This window comes from Lissotriton helveticus, chromosome 2_1, assembly GCF_964261635.1.
Source record: "Lissotriton helveticus chromosome 2_1, aLisHel1.1, whole genome shotgun sequence".
Classification (NCBI taxonomy): domain Eukaryota; kingdom Metazoa; phylum Chordata; class Amphibia; order Caudata; family Salamandridae; genus Lissotriton; species Lissotriton helveticus.
In genome coordinates, this window is record NC_136059.1 from 1,321,516,480 (window position 1) to 1,321,533,096 (window position 16,617).

At 39.0% G+C, this 16,617-nt stretch overlaps 1 protein-coding gene across 2 annotated transcripts in view; it reads right to left on the reverse strand.

The window, feature by feature from the left end:
* Window positions 1–16,617, reverse strand: part of EPHA5 (EPH receptor A5) — an 835,947-nt gene that overhangs the window by 340,612 nt on the left and 478,718 nt on the right. For both annotated transcript variants that reach the window (XM_078676244.1, XM_078676243.1), the window contains exon 5: window positions 11,887–12,222. In XM_078676244.1, the coding sequence (XP_078532370.1) occupies window positions 11,887–12,222 (336 nt within the window). The remainder of the gene's footprint in view (window positions 1–11,886; window positions 12,223–16,617) is intronic.

A 16,617-nucleotide genomic window follows, 5' to 3' on the forward strand; every position in this document is an offset into this window, starting at 1 on the left:
CTCATCATGAAAAGATACATGTTTCCCCCGAAACATGGGTTACAGAGCCCTGAACGTGCATCACCCTACACAAATATCGCACTGACTACAGCTGAGTCTCTAGTGCAACCAATGTTGAATTTATCACAAATTGAGGAATTGCTGAGATAACTAAATCGAACTGTCAGCAGCCATTCAGTTGTCATGCATAACAATTTCCCAAGGTTAGAGTGGGAGGCCTCACTGGGAGAACGTGACTTCTTCAGGAGCATAAAATACGGAAACAGTGAGCTCAAAATCAGAAAATCAAGCCATTTATCTGGACATGGGGTGCTAAGAAAAACACCAAAAGGAATAACTTGAAAGTGCTTCAACTTGATGATAAACACATTTATCAAATAGATAGGTTGTTTTCTTTAAACTTGGCTCAATTATTTTAGTTTCGATGTGAAAGACCCTAAAACGTATTACCCAGATGTAGGTGATGAGAGAAATCAAGAAGTAGGTGTAACAAAAGAAGTACCATTTAAACACCGAGAATGAGGTATGTTCAGGTCGGTTTTCTCTATACCAAGGTCAACAATTTTGAACCACGAAAATAACCACATTTGCTACACCATCAACCTAATTTTATATTTACTATTCTTAATTTCAGACATACTTACATTGACATTCTAGTAGGTGTCAATGAAGTGCATGCAATATTTTTGTCTTGTGATATATCACATACAAGACAGTTACCCCATCCAGTAGGTTTACTTAATTAAAACCGATTTCAACTGAATTATTTGCTAACACGAGAGTGCAACAGCATAAACTCAAAACGAGAAAATAAAATGCATTCAAACACTGGACTTAAAGACTTGCCTGAGCTATCGAAGGTACTTCAGCAAAACCTCTTGGTTCAGTTACAATAAAACCCTGACAAATATGCCATGGGGTGATTTTGTAGATTATTACCGTTTTTCAAGTAAAACGGTGAATTCAGAGTCATCAAGGAATATCTGGAGGTACACTTTGGGTTACTTAATTTTCGGGCCTGAAAAACCTTGCTTATTATAAATGGATTTCAACCCTAGGGGAATGAGTCATCCTGCACAAAGCAGTGCATAATCTACTCTTATAAACCGCTTATTTCTAGTCTGATACAGTACCACGTGGTTCCACTTGTCCTGGCCAAACACAGCAAAAGACTATGTTTTACATTGCATTTGAGAGCCCTTCTACTGTCACTACAGTTGAAGTTCTTTCTACTGCAAAGCAAAGGAGAGTCCTTAGATTATGCCTGTTACTCAATAGTCATAACAGAGATACCACCAGTATACTGGAGATGATAGCACACTATTTCCATTAGGTCTGTATAGGAGTATATTTAATAGAGGAACTCACTTCCTTAATGCCAGGCTATGTCCTTCTATTCTGTCTTTTAATACATAAACTTAATAGAAAGACTACCTTTGGCAGCGCAAGTGATGGTCCTATTATGTTTCAAAGATTGATGAGGGAAACAGGGTCGGTAGTGACAGTTATTGCGGTGAATCCTATGCAGTGCCTAATTTGAGTTGGTGGTTTCTGATGCTCTGCACCGGCCCTTAATCATCAACACCTGCACTATTCTTGAGCACCAGTCAAGGACACATTCATTTACAAGCAGATTTTGTGATTTGCCCAGAATCACAAGATGTTCAGGCGACACAGAGATTTGAACCTGGTTCCCAAGCTCTGAAGTCGGCATCTCTGGCTGTTATGCCACATCTTCTCCACACTTTCATGGCTAGTAGTTGGGTCTGTTTTAGGCGGCGTTACAGGAGAAAGGGGCTGGTGCAAGCTGCCTCCTGACGAGAACCCCAACACTTATTTGTTCACAAATTAACCACTGATTATATTTACAGTCTTATGAGCAATGTGATCCCTGCACTTCAAGGGAATTTTAATGTGAAAGCTGTAGTGAGGTCTGGCATTCCACACAAAACAATAAAACAAAATACCTAGGGAACCTTGGAAAATGATGTCCCTCTTTGAACCCCCAAATATACCCAGAGTATTCCATTGCATTTACACCTTATAGTTGTGCCACCACATTATCTCCTGCCTTTAATAGACCACAGAATCCAGATTTAGCACTGGGTCCTTCCAGATGTGCCACTGTCCTTAACCTTCCTTGCCTTAGAAATTGAGCCTAGAGAGAAACAGCTTCAATTAGAGAGCTAGGCGGGCTACAGGGTGAAGCATTTGTCTAACCCATATTTACTGCCACCAATACAAAATGTTTTTGTGATAAAAAAAACTTAATCTAAACAGTGTAAACACAGTATGTGTTTGTGGACAGTCCTTAGAACTGACTGCCTTTTCATTACAGGAAAATGCTACCATTGTCAACAGGGCATTCTCCACGGCTACTACAGCAACACACTGCTGGCCGTCAGATCTCCATTTTCTAGTATTCTGAATCAAGATGAGATGGGCTGATGAACGGTGGATGGCGAGTACATGTGTTGATCTCAGTAAATGGCAGACGGCAGGAAAGGCTGATGCTTTCTGATTTACTAATTAGGAACAATTTTCATTTTATTTGTCATGTGCCTCCTTAAAGCACTATAAAATTGATGTTTTTGATCACAGGAAAAATGTTGCTTAATCTAAGATTTCCCTTTCCTATAAGTCCTTACATGAGGTTATATTTGTAATCTGTGATTAATTTGTATAAGAAAGTGTGCTGATGCTCGAAGTTCTGCTCAGAAGCCAGTGGCCATTGCAAATAAACGTCAGCGCACTGAATACCCGGACTGGTAGTCTTTCATTAACTACTAGATACTCCCCGCCCCTTTATCTCATTCTTCCAGGTTCTTGCTTTGAAATACCAAAATGAAAATGAAATTAAATACCAGCATTTGTAAAGAGCACAGCTACCTTTCTCCCTTTGAGACGGTTTTGCCATTTTTTTCTTCCTTTGTCTTTCTGATCTATGGATGTTTCCCTCTCTTGCACTTGGCAAATATCTGGTGCAGAAAAATAAGTGCTGGTCCCCAAAAATAGGTTCTGGTGGCCCCCACTGGCAACCACCGGCTCAAATGAAGCAATGTTTGCGTCCTCAATGATGCATGTGTCTGGCTAATTCAAGCATACAGTGCTTTTTTACTCAGCATCCAAAATATGAATACGATACCAGTGGTCGAAGTGTATTAAGGACAACGCGGGAACTGTGATCCTGTGTACGGAGGGGCGATGCCAGCGACTGTGGGGAGGGTTCAAAGAGGTGGCTAAAAAAAAAACTACTCTGAAACTGTTTAGTTTGCCTTTCATCTACATGTAACCACATATATAATGCCCTCACCTTAAATGAAAAATAAATGTACCTTACATTTATTTGTGGGAAATGCATTTTTATTGTAGGACAGCTCGGTTGGTTAATGTGATCACTTCAGATGTTTGAGGGTGTAACAGGATGGTCGCTGATTTGAATCCTGACCGGTACACTGGAGACATACTGCCAGATTCATGAAAGGGCCGTTTTGCGAGTCTTTAATAGCGATTCATAAGGAATCGCTATTAAGGACTTGCAAAACGGGATTCATGTAGGAATTGCTGAATAAATTGCGATTCCTACACATTCCTTATTTGCGATTAGCACATTGCTAATCGCAAATAAGGAATAACTCCCCATTTATTCCTATGGGCCTAAAGGCCCATAGGAATGAATGGGGAGTTATTCCTTATTTGTGATTAGCAATGTGCTAATCGCAAATAAGGATGCGATTTCAAGGGTGCAGGGGTGTCCAAAGGACACCCTGTAGCACCCCTGAAATGTGAATTTACACTGATGTTGTGCACACACATGTCCAAAGGACATATGTGTGTGTAACATACAACTTAGAAAAATGCATTTAAATGCATTTTTCTAAGTTTTTGCTATTTACCACGAGGTTTGACTTCGTGGTAAATAGCGGTCCTAAATAGCGAATTCGCAATTTTTAAATGTTTCATGAATAGCATTTAAGGAATCTCTAATAGAGATTCCTTAAATGCTAATCCTCGCAAATTTGCGAATTCTTTATTAGCGATTTTTGCACTTAGGATGATGAATCCCAAATGCAAAAATTGCACTCGCAAAGGGCCAGATTCTCAGAATCTGGCCCTCTTGCGAGCGCATTTCGCTTGATGAATCTGGCAGATAGTGATGTATATTAGAGGCAAGAGGTCAAAGCTTCTGACAAATTGCACTGTGAATAAATCATTAGTTTAAAAAATTGATTACACACAGTGTAACTAAGCTGTCCCAATATGTGCAAACACGATTGTTTTTAAACGTTTACCAGGCTTATAAACATTCATGTTTTACTAATACAGTGAATGTATCTAGTGCAAAGCTTTTTTATGTTTCCATTAAAAGGACACATTTAAGATTATATCAATTAAAGACTATATTGGCTCTCAAGCACCATTTAGATTTTCCATTAACCAGTTGCCCATATTTATATTTCTTTCAGGTAGCAGGCATCCCAGAGAAAAGGCTTGTTTAATCTTCAGCTGGTTCTTCTTTCTGATGACAGAGGAGTCCCATCTTCTCCCCTTTCAGCCTGTGGCATCTCAATCATTAAGGAATGCTTGTGTTTTAAATAAAAAGGATGGGATCTGTTTTGATCAAATTAATAAAACTTGGGAACGTCATTCCCCATGGCCCTGCCCACTTTGATCTCGGTATGAAACCCTCCATCCTTTAAATTCCAGTTGCATGGATATACCATGGTGTACATGGTCGATACAAAAGATCTCAGCGCTTTTTGTGAAACAAAATTGCTGGAATAAGTTCAATACCCATTAGAGAGGTATCCATGTCATGAAAATCATGATCACAATTTATACCAATTGGTACTTAGCTGTCGAGCTCAGCAAAAAAACCTAAGAACAGATTGGACATGAAACTGATCCAGCCTGTGAGTTCCCAGAGGCAGCCCCCCCTTCATGGCTGTTAGAGACATGCTGGCGGGGCCGCGTGGGGAAGCTCAGAGACAATGCCTGCACGAGGCACCTCCTGTGGATAAACAAGGGACTTATTTTTTTGCTTCCAGCACTGCCAATCTGGCATCTTACAAGTACACTAAATTCACAATTAACATATTAAATTAAGCATTTACAACTTGGGCCATCCCGACAGCTGATGTAATTCGACAGTCATTCAGTCGGAGTAATTCGATGAATTTCCCAAGGTGCTTTTTAATTCTGCAGAAACATTTACCACATCAGTTTCATTCCCTTAAGAAACAAGTCTACTATAAAATTCAGACAATGACCTTGTTAGAACTTAATATCAAATCAATGCTGTTTACAGAAAGTACTGTGCATCATGCAGCTACAATCTGTTATGCACAGCCTGTGCCCTGAAACAGCAGCTCTTCTCCACACCACAGTTTGTGCTGTGCTGGTGAAACTGACACAGGTTTCTTTTGCCATCCTAAACATAATGTTTGGCACGTGGCATCACTCTCTCTATACCCTGCTTCTGTGGGATCTGAAGGCAATGAAGGAGAAAGAACACTAGTCTGTTGCCTACTTGGCCAGCACTTCCACTAAGGTGGCTATCATAAGGATTAACTCAAGTCAGTGCTTGGATTTTGAAAAATTCAGCATTTATCACATGTCCAAGGGCCAAATGCACTCTTTACTACACCCAAAATGCTGGTGGCAATTTGCAGCCAGTATTTTTGTGACCACTGTACAAATAAGTTAATTTGAAAATTCAGATTTAGAATGGGTTGCAAAACAACCTTCCCCATCAATATTCATGAGATAGGTTGCAAATTGGGAATGTCTCCTATTGGAAGCCATACAAACAACAAAAGGGGGAGGGAGAGGAGAAAGTGGATTCTGTCTCCCCTACTGGTATGCATAAACAAAAAGGAATCCACAAGGTTGGGTTGGGTGATCCCTACAGTGGAGGGGAGCACCCAGTGTGGTTTAAATACCCCTCACACACCAAAAGGCCCCTTGGTGTCATGCTTCATCATCGGGGTCTTCGCAAACCTCTACGGAATGCGGCGTGCTATGACTCACGACTACGCAGGAGCACTTTAAAGTGAACTATGTGTAAATGAGTGTGAGGGTGGAAAATAGTGAGTAAAGAGGTGAAGAAAAGGTTAAAAAATACCTGGCTCGTGGGTTTCCACAAATTTTTTTTATTTAATCCCCGGCTGGTATTGTTAAAAAGTGCAAGGGTGGCAGCCTTTACTAGTTAGGGTAAGGCAACCTCACAAGTGCGTCGTCAACATGTTTCGGAGTTAAGAACTCCTTCTTCAGGACAAGGATATGCACTAATTATCCCCACCTTACTCACATGGATGTAGATATAAAAGTGTGCTCTACAAAAATAATTCTAGGTGTAATGTACCTATCAGTTTAATACAAGTTCGTTGCGCCCAATTGGCGAGAATTATGAACTTATGATCACAGGTCTAATAACCTCATGAGCCAGATGCGTAGTATTGGGGGTCAGCTGTCCTGCCTACTGTGGCGACGGTTACAGCATGGCCTGCTCGGCTTCCTCCCCTCAACGTCGAGCCACGTTGAGGGGAGGAAGCCGAGCAGGCCATGCTGTAACCGTCGCCACAGTAGGCAGGACAGCTGACCCCCAATACTACGCATCTGGCTCATGAGGTTATTAGACCTGTGATCATAAGTTCATAATTCTCGCCAATTGGGCGCAACGAACTTGTATTAAACTGATAGGTACATTACATCTAGAATTATTTTTGTAGAGCACACTTTTATATCTACATCCATGTGAGTAAGGTGGGGATACTTAGTGCATATCCTTGTCCTGAAGAAGGAGTTCTTAACTCCGAAACATGTTGACGACGCACTTGTGAGGTTGCCTTACCCTAACTAGTAAAGGCTGCCACCCTTGCACTTTTTAACAATACCAGCCGGGGATTAAATAAAAAAAAATTGTGGAAACCCACGAGCCAGGTATTTTTTAACCTTTTCTTCACCTCTTTACTCACTATTTTCCACCCTCACACTCATTTACACATAGTTCACTTTAAAGTGCTCCTGCGTAGTCGTGAGTCGTAGCACGCCGCATTCCGTAGAGGTTTGCGAAGACCCCGATGATGAAGCATGACACCAAGGGGCCTTTTGGTGTGTGAGGGGTATTTAAACCACACTGGGTGCTCCCCTCCTATTGGAAGCCATCACCAGGATGGCGGTCACTGGGATCAACAGATCACCATGTCTGTTTTCTTTTTTTTAAAGTTTGCTTAAAGGTTTGAAGTGGGCCACTGGAATACTGTCTACTCTTCAGCAAACATTTTTTTTACATTCACAAAGTGGAAGAGTATCCTAGGGGGCTCCTTCTCTTTTGAAAACTCTTTACTACCTCAGTTGATGTCTCTGTTTTCAATGATTGATACATACATCATGTCTCCTATAATAGGCTTGGTATATTGGAAAACATTTTTTTAAACTGTCCCAAATGGAGCATTTCAAACTGTTAAAAAGGTTAATACATCTGGCCCCTTATGCCTTCAATAAAACAGCCATGCTTGCCTCTATAAAATCGCCACCACAAAGAAGCTTATCTGCACTGCTATATAGCACAACAGCAGAAGATTGACAGTTGCAAGTTTGCTAATCCATGCCTTGTGCAGTGCTGATCCATGACTCATTGAGTGGATACCAGACGAGAACCTGAGGCATAATTTCCACTGGTGCAGCAGGTGCAGTGTCATCAGGGTCTAAAGGGTTAAGGGGCTCACAGAACCTTGAGCCAAGGGGCCCATTTCCATTATTGCAACAGGACCCATGACACATGACAACGCTACTGACCAGAACCACTGTTACTAAGTACACACTATTTATCTATATGTTGTTTCTGTAACAGTTGTATGTAAGAACTACAATTTCTAGTGATCTTAGAAAAGGCCCCCTCTCTACTGGAGGTAGCAATGCCTGCATGGCAATTGAGGAAAATAAGTGTATATAAAAATAGGTTATGGGCCTGATTCACATAAGTAAACTTACACTCTTGTATAGGTTTACTCTTTTTCAGTATTCACAAACAAACGATTAAATAGTAAGTTTATGACTTCGGAGACTCTGCAGTCAAGGCCAAGAATGCCACACATAAAAGATAGGCCTGTTCTATATATTTATGTGTGGAGTTCTCCATTTTGATCGAGCATAAGTGGTATACATTTTTCAAGTTTAGTGTCCACTTCACTACTTACTCATCTATCCCTCTGACTGCACTGGGCACCTAACAGTTACATGGATTTCAACATTATCCTCACCACAGAGGTGAATTGTCATCTGATGGCTCTTTCTTCACCAATAGAAAGGGTGGGAATTAGGATGTCGAAACCCACAATATTAGCCACCCAATGAGGACCATTTCACAAGTTTGAAATCAGATTCAAATGCACTACTCTCAGGACCATATTGTAAAAATAAAGTATCAAAGTGGGGAGTCCCACACTTCAAAAGAAATTAAGTCTAACTAGAATGATACGCACTAGAAGCTCTGCTACTATGACACAGAATGAAAGATGCAGAGCTTGATTTTCTGACAAGATTTGCTGATTCTCCCTAAAGCACATTTAGATTAAGAGAGTAATTTAATGCAGTTTCAAATAAAACAAACATCAGGGCACAATAATAGACTCAGGCAATTTAGATAGTTAGTTATTGTATTAATGTTCCAAAATGTATACAAATATGAAATGTCTTAGGCATGTCAGTCAAGAATACTAAAGCATGTACAACTAGCCCACATATTTATTCAGAAGTTCAAATGTAAAGAGGGTGGCTTTAAACAAACATCAGATAAAAGATTATATGCTTCTACCATCATTAGAGGCAGAAAAATAGTTCAGCTCTATCTAAAATTCAAAGCAAAGGAGTAAAATAATCAATTTTAAAGTCCTCTAAAGGGAAGTCCATCAACATTGGCAAAAAGAAGCAAAAATCTATTATTGCAGCAAAGAAGGATTCGAGATTGACTGCATGAATGCAGCAGCATTAGCAAAATGTCAGCCCAAGATAGGATTTAAAGGACTATTATAAAATCAGAGGAAAGGAGTTTGCTCTCTCTCAAAGAAAGGAAAATAAAACAATGCGTTGTCCCAAGGAAAAATGAATAGCATTGCCTTGTCAGAAGGGAAAAGGATATGGCATTGCATTGCACCAGAGGAAAATAAAGTATGGCATTGCCCCTCCTTTGGGGTTTCTTCTTTTATAGTCCTTATGACACCTTAATGACGTGGTGGCTATTCGTGACTAGTCATTCCATTGTATCATTAGTTTAGATATGTTGTCACAAAATGAATTTAATTACTCCTGTAAACTTTCCCAATCTCTTCATGTGAACCACTAGGCTTTCCGGGCCTCACAGGTTAATCAACAGTAGAAAATATACAATGTAACAAACTATGGCATCGGGTATGATTTGATTTTGCCACCAAACCATTACACCATGAACTTAGAAAGAATATCCTTTGTATGTATACTAAAACATGCACAAAACAAATGAAGAAACATTTGCAAAAATGTCAATGAATTATTATACTTGCTAAGGGAAAATTGCAGCTCAGGAATGAGCACTTTTAAAGCTTAAAATGCACACATAAGCTCTAAATGAAATAATCTTAATTGGAATCAAAAGTAATTCATCAAATCATTATTTTTTAATAAGAGAATAATAATAAATGCTTCACCAATAAATTATTACATGAAAAAGATTAGCTACGATCCACTGCCAACATTTTTCAGCATCCATAAATGTAAATTATTCTTAAAACCCATTTTACCAAAATCATTTGTACATATTTAAAATCGATGAGAACTTTACTACCCCCTCTGTAAGTTTCAACTTTCTAGCTAATTTTTTCTCATAATTGCACCACAATCTAATTATAATGCATTTGAAATGAAAGGCAATATAACTAACTGTTAGGCCTCCTCTTTAGATTCATTAGTTTTCATCAGTATTTGAATAATAAAACATAATTTCATAAGTAATCTTGTTATGAAAATCTATTATTAAATGTTGTAGATATTTAGCAATGTACTTTCTCCTTTTCTAACTCTTTCAAGCACGATTTTATGGTGCTCTTACTTCACTTGTATCAATTGTATTACTTTGTGTATTTTGTGCAATGCACACATTCAGATTTGTGTGTCTTAATTGGTATAGCGTAATGCAATGTGTTTTTTAAATATCTGCTCTGTCAACCTTGACTGTGCGGTCTCCACAGTCGTAAAGTTACTACTAAATCATTTGTTTGCAAATACAGAAAAAAGAGTAAACTAACACAAAAGTGTAAGGTTACATTTCTGAACCGGACCCAAAGTGTAAGTGGTGAGTTTCTACAATCTTGCTTTCTGTATGAATAAGCGTGGCTTGATAAATATATACGTACATTGTTTGTCAAACTCTAGAGCTTTGTATTAGTCTATGTACTCCATGTCAGTCAGTTTCTAGTTGCACAGTTTTTAAAATGTGTCCGCTCACTTTATCTCTCCATAATCTTTTCATTTCTCTCTGTTGTTCTCATTTATTATCTCTGTTTGTCTGTATCTTTATCGTTTGGGTGGTTTACTGTATATTATCTTACTTACCAACACACCTACTGAAGAATGCATTTATTATCAATTTGACAATCATTCTACACACCGATCTGGCTTTCAATTCATAAGTGCAACAGACTATAAATTAACCTTTGTATTCTTCTAACTAGCTACCTGACCCAACAGCCTATCCATTTAGCTACCCATGATTCTTTCCATCCAGCCATTAGTCACAATCGGGTGACCAATCTAGCAATCAGTCAGTCAAAAAATCTATCTATCCATCTATCTATCTATCTATCTATCCATCTATCCATCTATCCATCTATCCATCTATCCATCTATCCATCTATCCATCTATCCATCCATCTATCCATCTATCCATCTATCCATCTATCTATCTTATCTATCTATCTATCATCTATCACAATATATGCCACAATAATCTGCAACAGTACCCATTAATATGTGGGTTCATCAATATAGCTAATTGTCAATTGAGCAATATGTCCACTAAATACATCCATCTGCCCATCCTGCTGTTTTGAAAGGAATGTGGTAGCCTTTGTTAGGGCAAGTAGACACGTTCTCATGAAATGAGCTGTGGTAATGATCCAGAACTTCACAGAATTCTCATTTTGAACCTATGCAAAAAGTCTTGTGGGCACCCTCACAAAAATGGTATTGAAGCTAAAAAGAACAGTGAGCTTGGCGTGGCTCTAGTCAGCACTTAGCGCTTATGCCACAAATAGGAAAATGCCTAACCTATACACGTCTTTCTTATTTTTGCAAAAGTACACTCTGCTGGTTCTCACTATCCACATGATCTGTTTGCTCCTGAAAAGTGCAGGTATTCTCCCATTAAATGTATTAAAGGAAGGCTGAGAACTACATGTACTATTCTTTACAAATTAAAGAAGAGCGGGTACTCAGTCGGCATGATCTGCCTTTTCAAAGCACTAGAATATGCCAGGAAAATTGTAGCTGATGTCCCGTCCACCACAATGTAAGTGCTTTATGGTCAATTGTATGTTTAGTACCACAGACGAGACTGCGGCCACATTTTAATGGAATAGCATGCCCACCAAACTCTAAATGTGGCCTTTAGTGATAACCTTCCAGATTTGTATATCTAAATGTGATCCACTACAACCTGTTTTGATGATAAGAAGAACCCTGCGACATCCTTATGTTTGTTTATTTGCTATTTCTACAACAATAAGATGAGGACATTATCACCAATAGCTAAATCCCAAAATGATTTGTAAACTTTTTCAGTTAAAGATCAACTTTCAGAAATTTAGAAAAGCAGATCATAGAAAAGCATATATTGAAAGTTCAACTTACCAGCCTGATTGGTGGTCACATTTAGAGACACAAACTGCCTTCCCCCAGGACTTAGTTCTGACACTCCATTTTCTGCCTCAATCTCAAAGGTGTAGTTTGTGTGGGCCAACAAATCCACCACCATCACGGAGGTGTTTTTCAAGCTGCTTTGCATGGGCAGATATCGTACATGACTGCCACACTCCTCGCACTGACTTGAGTGGGCAGTGCACATTTTGCACACAATGTTGTAAGCCACATCTTTCCTTCCACCGGTGTCAGCTGGCGGGATCCATTCCAGAAAGACACTGGTCTCATTAATATTGGAGATGGCATTCCGGGGAGCAGTTGGTGGCCCTAGTTTACAGAGAGAAGTTTGTTTTTTAATTGTGCTCTGATTCAACAAATCATTACTTTTCCTGACTTCAAACAAAACACAAGTGTAAGGAACATTAAAGATACAATCTTCCAATTCACAAGAAGAAGCACCACTTTCTTAAAACCACTGTATTGCCAAAAATCCCAAGACACTCATTAATTAACAAATTCACATAATTGAAATGATTGTCTAAATATCTTAAAATACATCAATCACATTTACTGATATATTTAAAATCCAAATGATGCTTTAGAAACAAAACAAAATGAAGCAAAGTGACTACAAAATTCATATTTCTGGGTGATATAGTATTTGATTACTTTGTCCTGGTTGAGTAATGGGAGGTACATAGCAGAACCACCACATCCAAAGCCCTACAGATAGCTTCAATTTGAGAATACTGCAGAAGGGGGCAAATTGTGGATGATGTAATTCATTGGAAGCATTTCTTAAGTCATTTGAATTCAACAGCTATATGTTGGAAGATTCAACACTGAAAATTCAGAGAAATTATTCATTGATCACTCTTTGAGCAAAGTTTATTAAAACACTGCCTCTATTTTTTCAGCTTTCTTACTATTCTTTTTCGGCCTTTGTGGGACTTCAATCATGTTGCAAAGCTTGAGCAATGTTACAGTAATAGATTGATGACCTTTTAAACAATTTAATCCCACCATTTGAGCCTGCAGATGCTTCTAGTCCATTTATGCAAAGACTTGCTACAAGAGCCAGAAAAGGCCAGGTAATGTCTCAAACATTAGGGCCATTTTACACCAAGTTCCCAGAGGATGCAACGGGCATGTGAACCATTTTTTGCTCTCCATGGCTGATGCTTGTGTGGCCGCTTCTGGAATACAGATCATGTCGGTTCTATATGTTCACCAATGCAATATCAAGGCATGGTTTACTCATTTGCATGGAGATGTGGCCACCATGCAAATGAGGAAACACTCTGCCTCTTTCAAAGATTAGGGGCTGGTGCTGGGAAGTCTTAAGGCAGCAGATAGAGGGGGAAGAGCACCCAAACTTTATACCTGAAAAGGAAGATGTACCGCACAGAAAGCTATTGTGACAAACTAGAGAAGGAGAATTTTAAAATGAAGTGGGCAATGTGGTCATGCTGGTTCTACCTAAATGTGTCAGATTTCACATTGACGTAGAATTAACCTGCTCAGTTGCTCAATGGAGAGGCATATAATAAATATCTCACTCATTGCCAATGGAAAGTGGACTTCGCAAAACAGATGCTGAACAACAACCAGTTGAAATAAGTCTCACACAGAATAGTCTATAGTGTAAACATTCATCCTGTTTTGTATATTTAAACAAAAACAATTACATTCATGTGAATTAATTCTCCTACAAATACTTGTAAATTAGCTCACATGTATCGCCATCTACCTTGAGAAACATGCCACGTGCAAATCATCCATAATGAAGAACTATGAGAGGGGTAACACCTAATTATTAAACACCCCAACATATATTTGTACATAATGAGGTAAGGCAGATTATTACCATGTTTGGTGTTTATAATCCTCAAATGACATACTTTGCTGATTTCACTGTCTAAAAACTGTTAACAGAATCCCTCTCCCCACCATAAAGGCTCGCTGTCTGAATAGTTTAGGTAAAGGAGGAGACCGTGTTAAGACTCTCTTCTTAAAACCATACCCCAGCATTAAGAAGCCCCGACTACTGTGGTGACCAGTTTCATACATTTGAATGCAAAACGGCGTGGCTTAAGTAGCTTCCTCCACTCAAGTCGTGGCTGTATATTTGGACTTAGGCCGTGTTTTTAATATTTGTTTGGGCAGTCTGCTACGGGAAACATCCTTTACGACACAACTTTTACCACGCAGTGCCTTTACAACGCAGGTATTTCAACGCAAGTCATTACAACGAATTGCGCTGGGGGGCGCTCTAGGATAGGTAATAGTTTAATTTACTATCCAACACCTTCCCTACTATCCACGGGGACTGGAGTTGGAATAGTAAATTAAACTATTCACTATCCAGCACCCCCCAACGCAAGTCGTTGTAACGACTTGCGTTGAAAAACCTGCGTTGTAAAGGCATGCGTAGTAAAAGCATGCGTTGTAACAACGTACATCCGTCTGCTACTACAGGCTGAGCCTTGATCAGACAGCGCCCTGGTCCAGTTTAACTTCTCTACTACGTTTTGTTATAGCACCCCTGGGAAAGGGTTTAGTACAGGTATATAGAAAGGTGACACTCAAAGCATTTAAAATTCTCAACTTCAGCCGGGATAAAAAGTTAGAGACTGCAAAATCACCTGTGGAGATATGGTTCAAACATATTTGAAAATATGTACTCTTTCAAAATCTGATCCTTAAAAGAGACAATAATCTCTGATTCTCCAGATAGTGAAGTATGAATGAAGCACCAGATGTAAGGCATTGAATTACTTCCTAATTACAGCCATGTAAATGTCTCAGAAGGGTCCAGTCTATAGTTATAATCAGGTTCATAAAAATAATATACTATACTACCATATTATAATAATGTAAAAGTCTAATATTATAAGCAAGAAATGATTCTCTCCCACATGCATCTGAAATGCCAAGTGATTACTCTTGGATAATTGGCGCATAGGCCCCTGTCATGACCAATCTCCTCAATGTGTCTGTATTCAGGGACGAGATTCTGCAAAAACTCAAATATGTAACCCACTTTGTCCAACCTTTTATCACTTAAGCACGAAGAACAGAGGCGGCCATTCACTTTATTTCTCCCCTCGAAATCAAGAGAATGGTGAGTGACCACCAGTCTTTGGCCCACCAGCAGCACTGGATTGAACTACAATCACAAAAATCAGGTTAGGAATTCACTAGGGATCAAGGCAGGATATCCATGCTGATTTCACTAGACATTCAACAGTGTTTAATGTATAGATCAAGACGCACCAATCTAATGCCCTGATTCAAGTGTGAATTAGTGGAATGGTCTTAGGTCGGTTCTCATCCCTCCCTAGCTATCTTGCAGCTCTAATTGTATTATGTAGAGGACATTGGCTGTATCACAAAACCACCTTATCAGCCAGAACTTTTATGTAGGTAACACACAGATCTACATCCCAAACTGAAAATGCTTAACGTGATTGTGGCGTACTGGGCATACAAGTGAGTACTACTCACTTTAAACACTTCTTCTTAAGGCTCGTAAAGTGCCCCATAGGATGCATGGTGTTACAGGGCTATATGATAATGATTAAAGTTAAAAGGACATCAAACCCTCACCCACACCATGTGGCATGCTTCATTACTAAATTGACTCCTGTGTGGGAAATGGATATCTAATGGAGTTGTGTAATGAAGAAAAGGATGCCTTTTTTATTCGAAATATCACAATGGGGAGTTCCAGTGCTTGGATCATGAAACATCATCTACTCAGCCTTTTATTTTTCAAAAGGAGCACTGCGTTTGTGCCACAGTACAGTTTTGTTACCAACTTTGCGTTGCACCAAGTCTCTCCAAACTGGCGGCACTGTGCTTTACATGGGTACATTTATTTTTGTTATTGTGATTATTGGGAACTCCCAAGTCCCTAAGAAGTCTTATGTACGGTTTAAAATTTCTACTGTTTCAAGCAAACATTTGAATGTTTCTCGAGTGCCCACGCTATAAACAAAGTGGAAAAAGTAGCTGTCGAATCTTCTGTGTAGCAGATATCCAACAAGGACAGTCATTGATAACTTCTAAGGGAAACATAACAGTAGCCCTGTTTGTTTTCTACGCATTTTGTTGTCCCTAGAACAAGTTACACATAGTTGTGAAATGTTTCTTGTATTTATTTATTTTGGCTGAAGCCCAAAAGCCTGAAAAAAAAACACTAACATTAAGCACGCTCTAATAAGTTTTGATGTGACGAATTCTATTTTTAGAAAATCTAATGTTGCGCACTGTAGGTGTGTTTGCTATCCATTCTTTTGTCATATTAGTTTAGGGTATGCATCCTTAATCGAAGAGCACTCCTCTATTCTTGCTATGGATACCTCTCTTTTCAAAATCCTTACTAGCATTTGTAATGTTATTTTATAGAGTCCATAAAAATAGCAACAATTTACAATAAAAGAAAATTGCAAACTTAGAAGAAGGAAGACAGGAAATGTTAATAACGAGGTGTGGTTCTGATTGGGTATATTCTGAGACCAAGACTCATACCTGAAGATAACTCCAATCTGGGCACATATACAATAATGTGGTTTAGTTGTGCCACATTTTTGTAGAGTCACTATTTTAATCAAATGGACGATGTTTTGGTGGTCTGTCTGTTAATCATGCCCCTGCTCATTATCCCTCATAATTTATTTATTTATTTATTTAATATTTTATAGAGTACGGACTTGACCT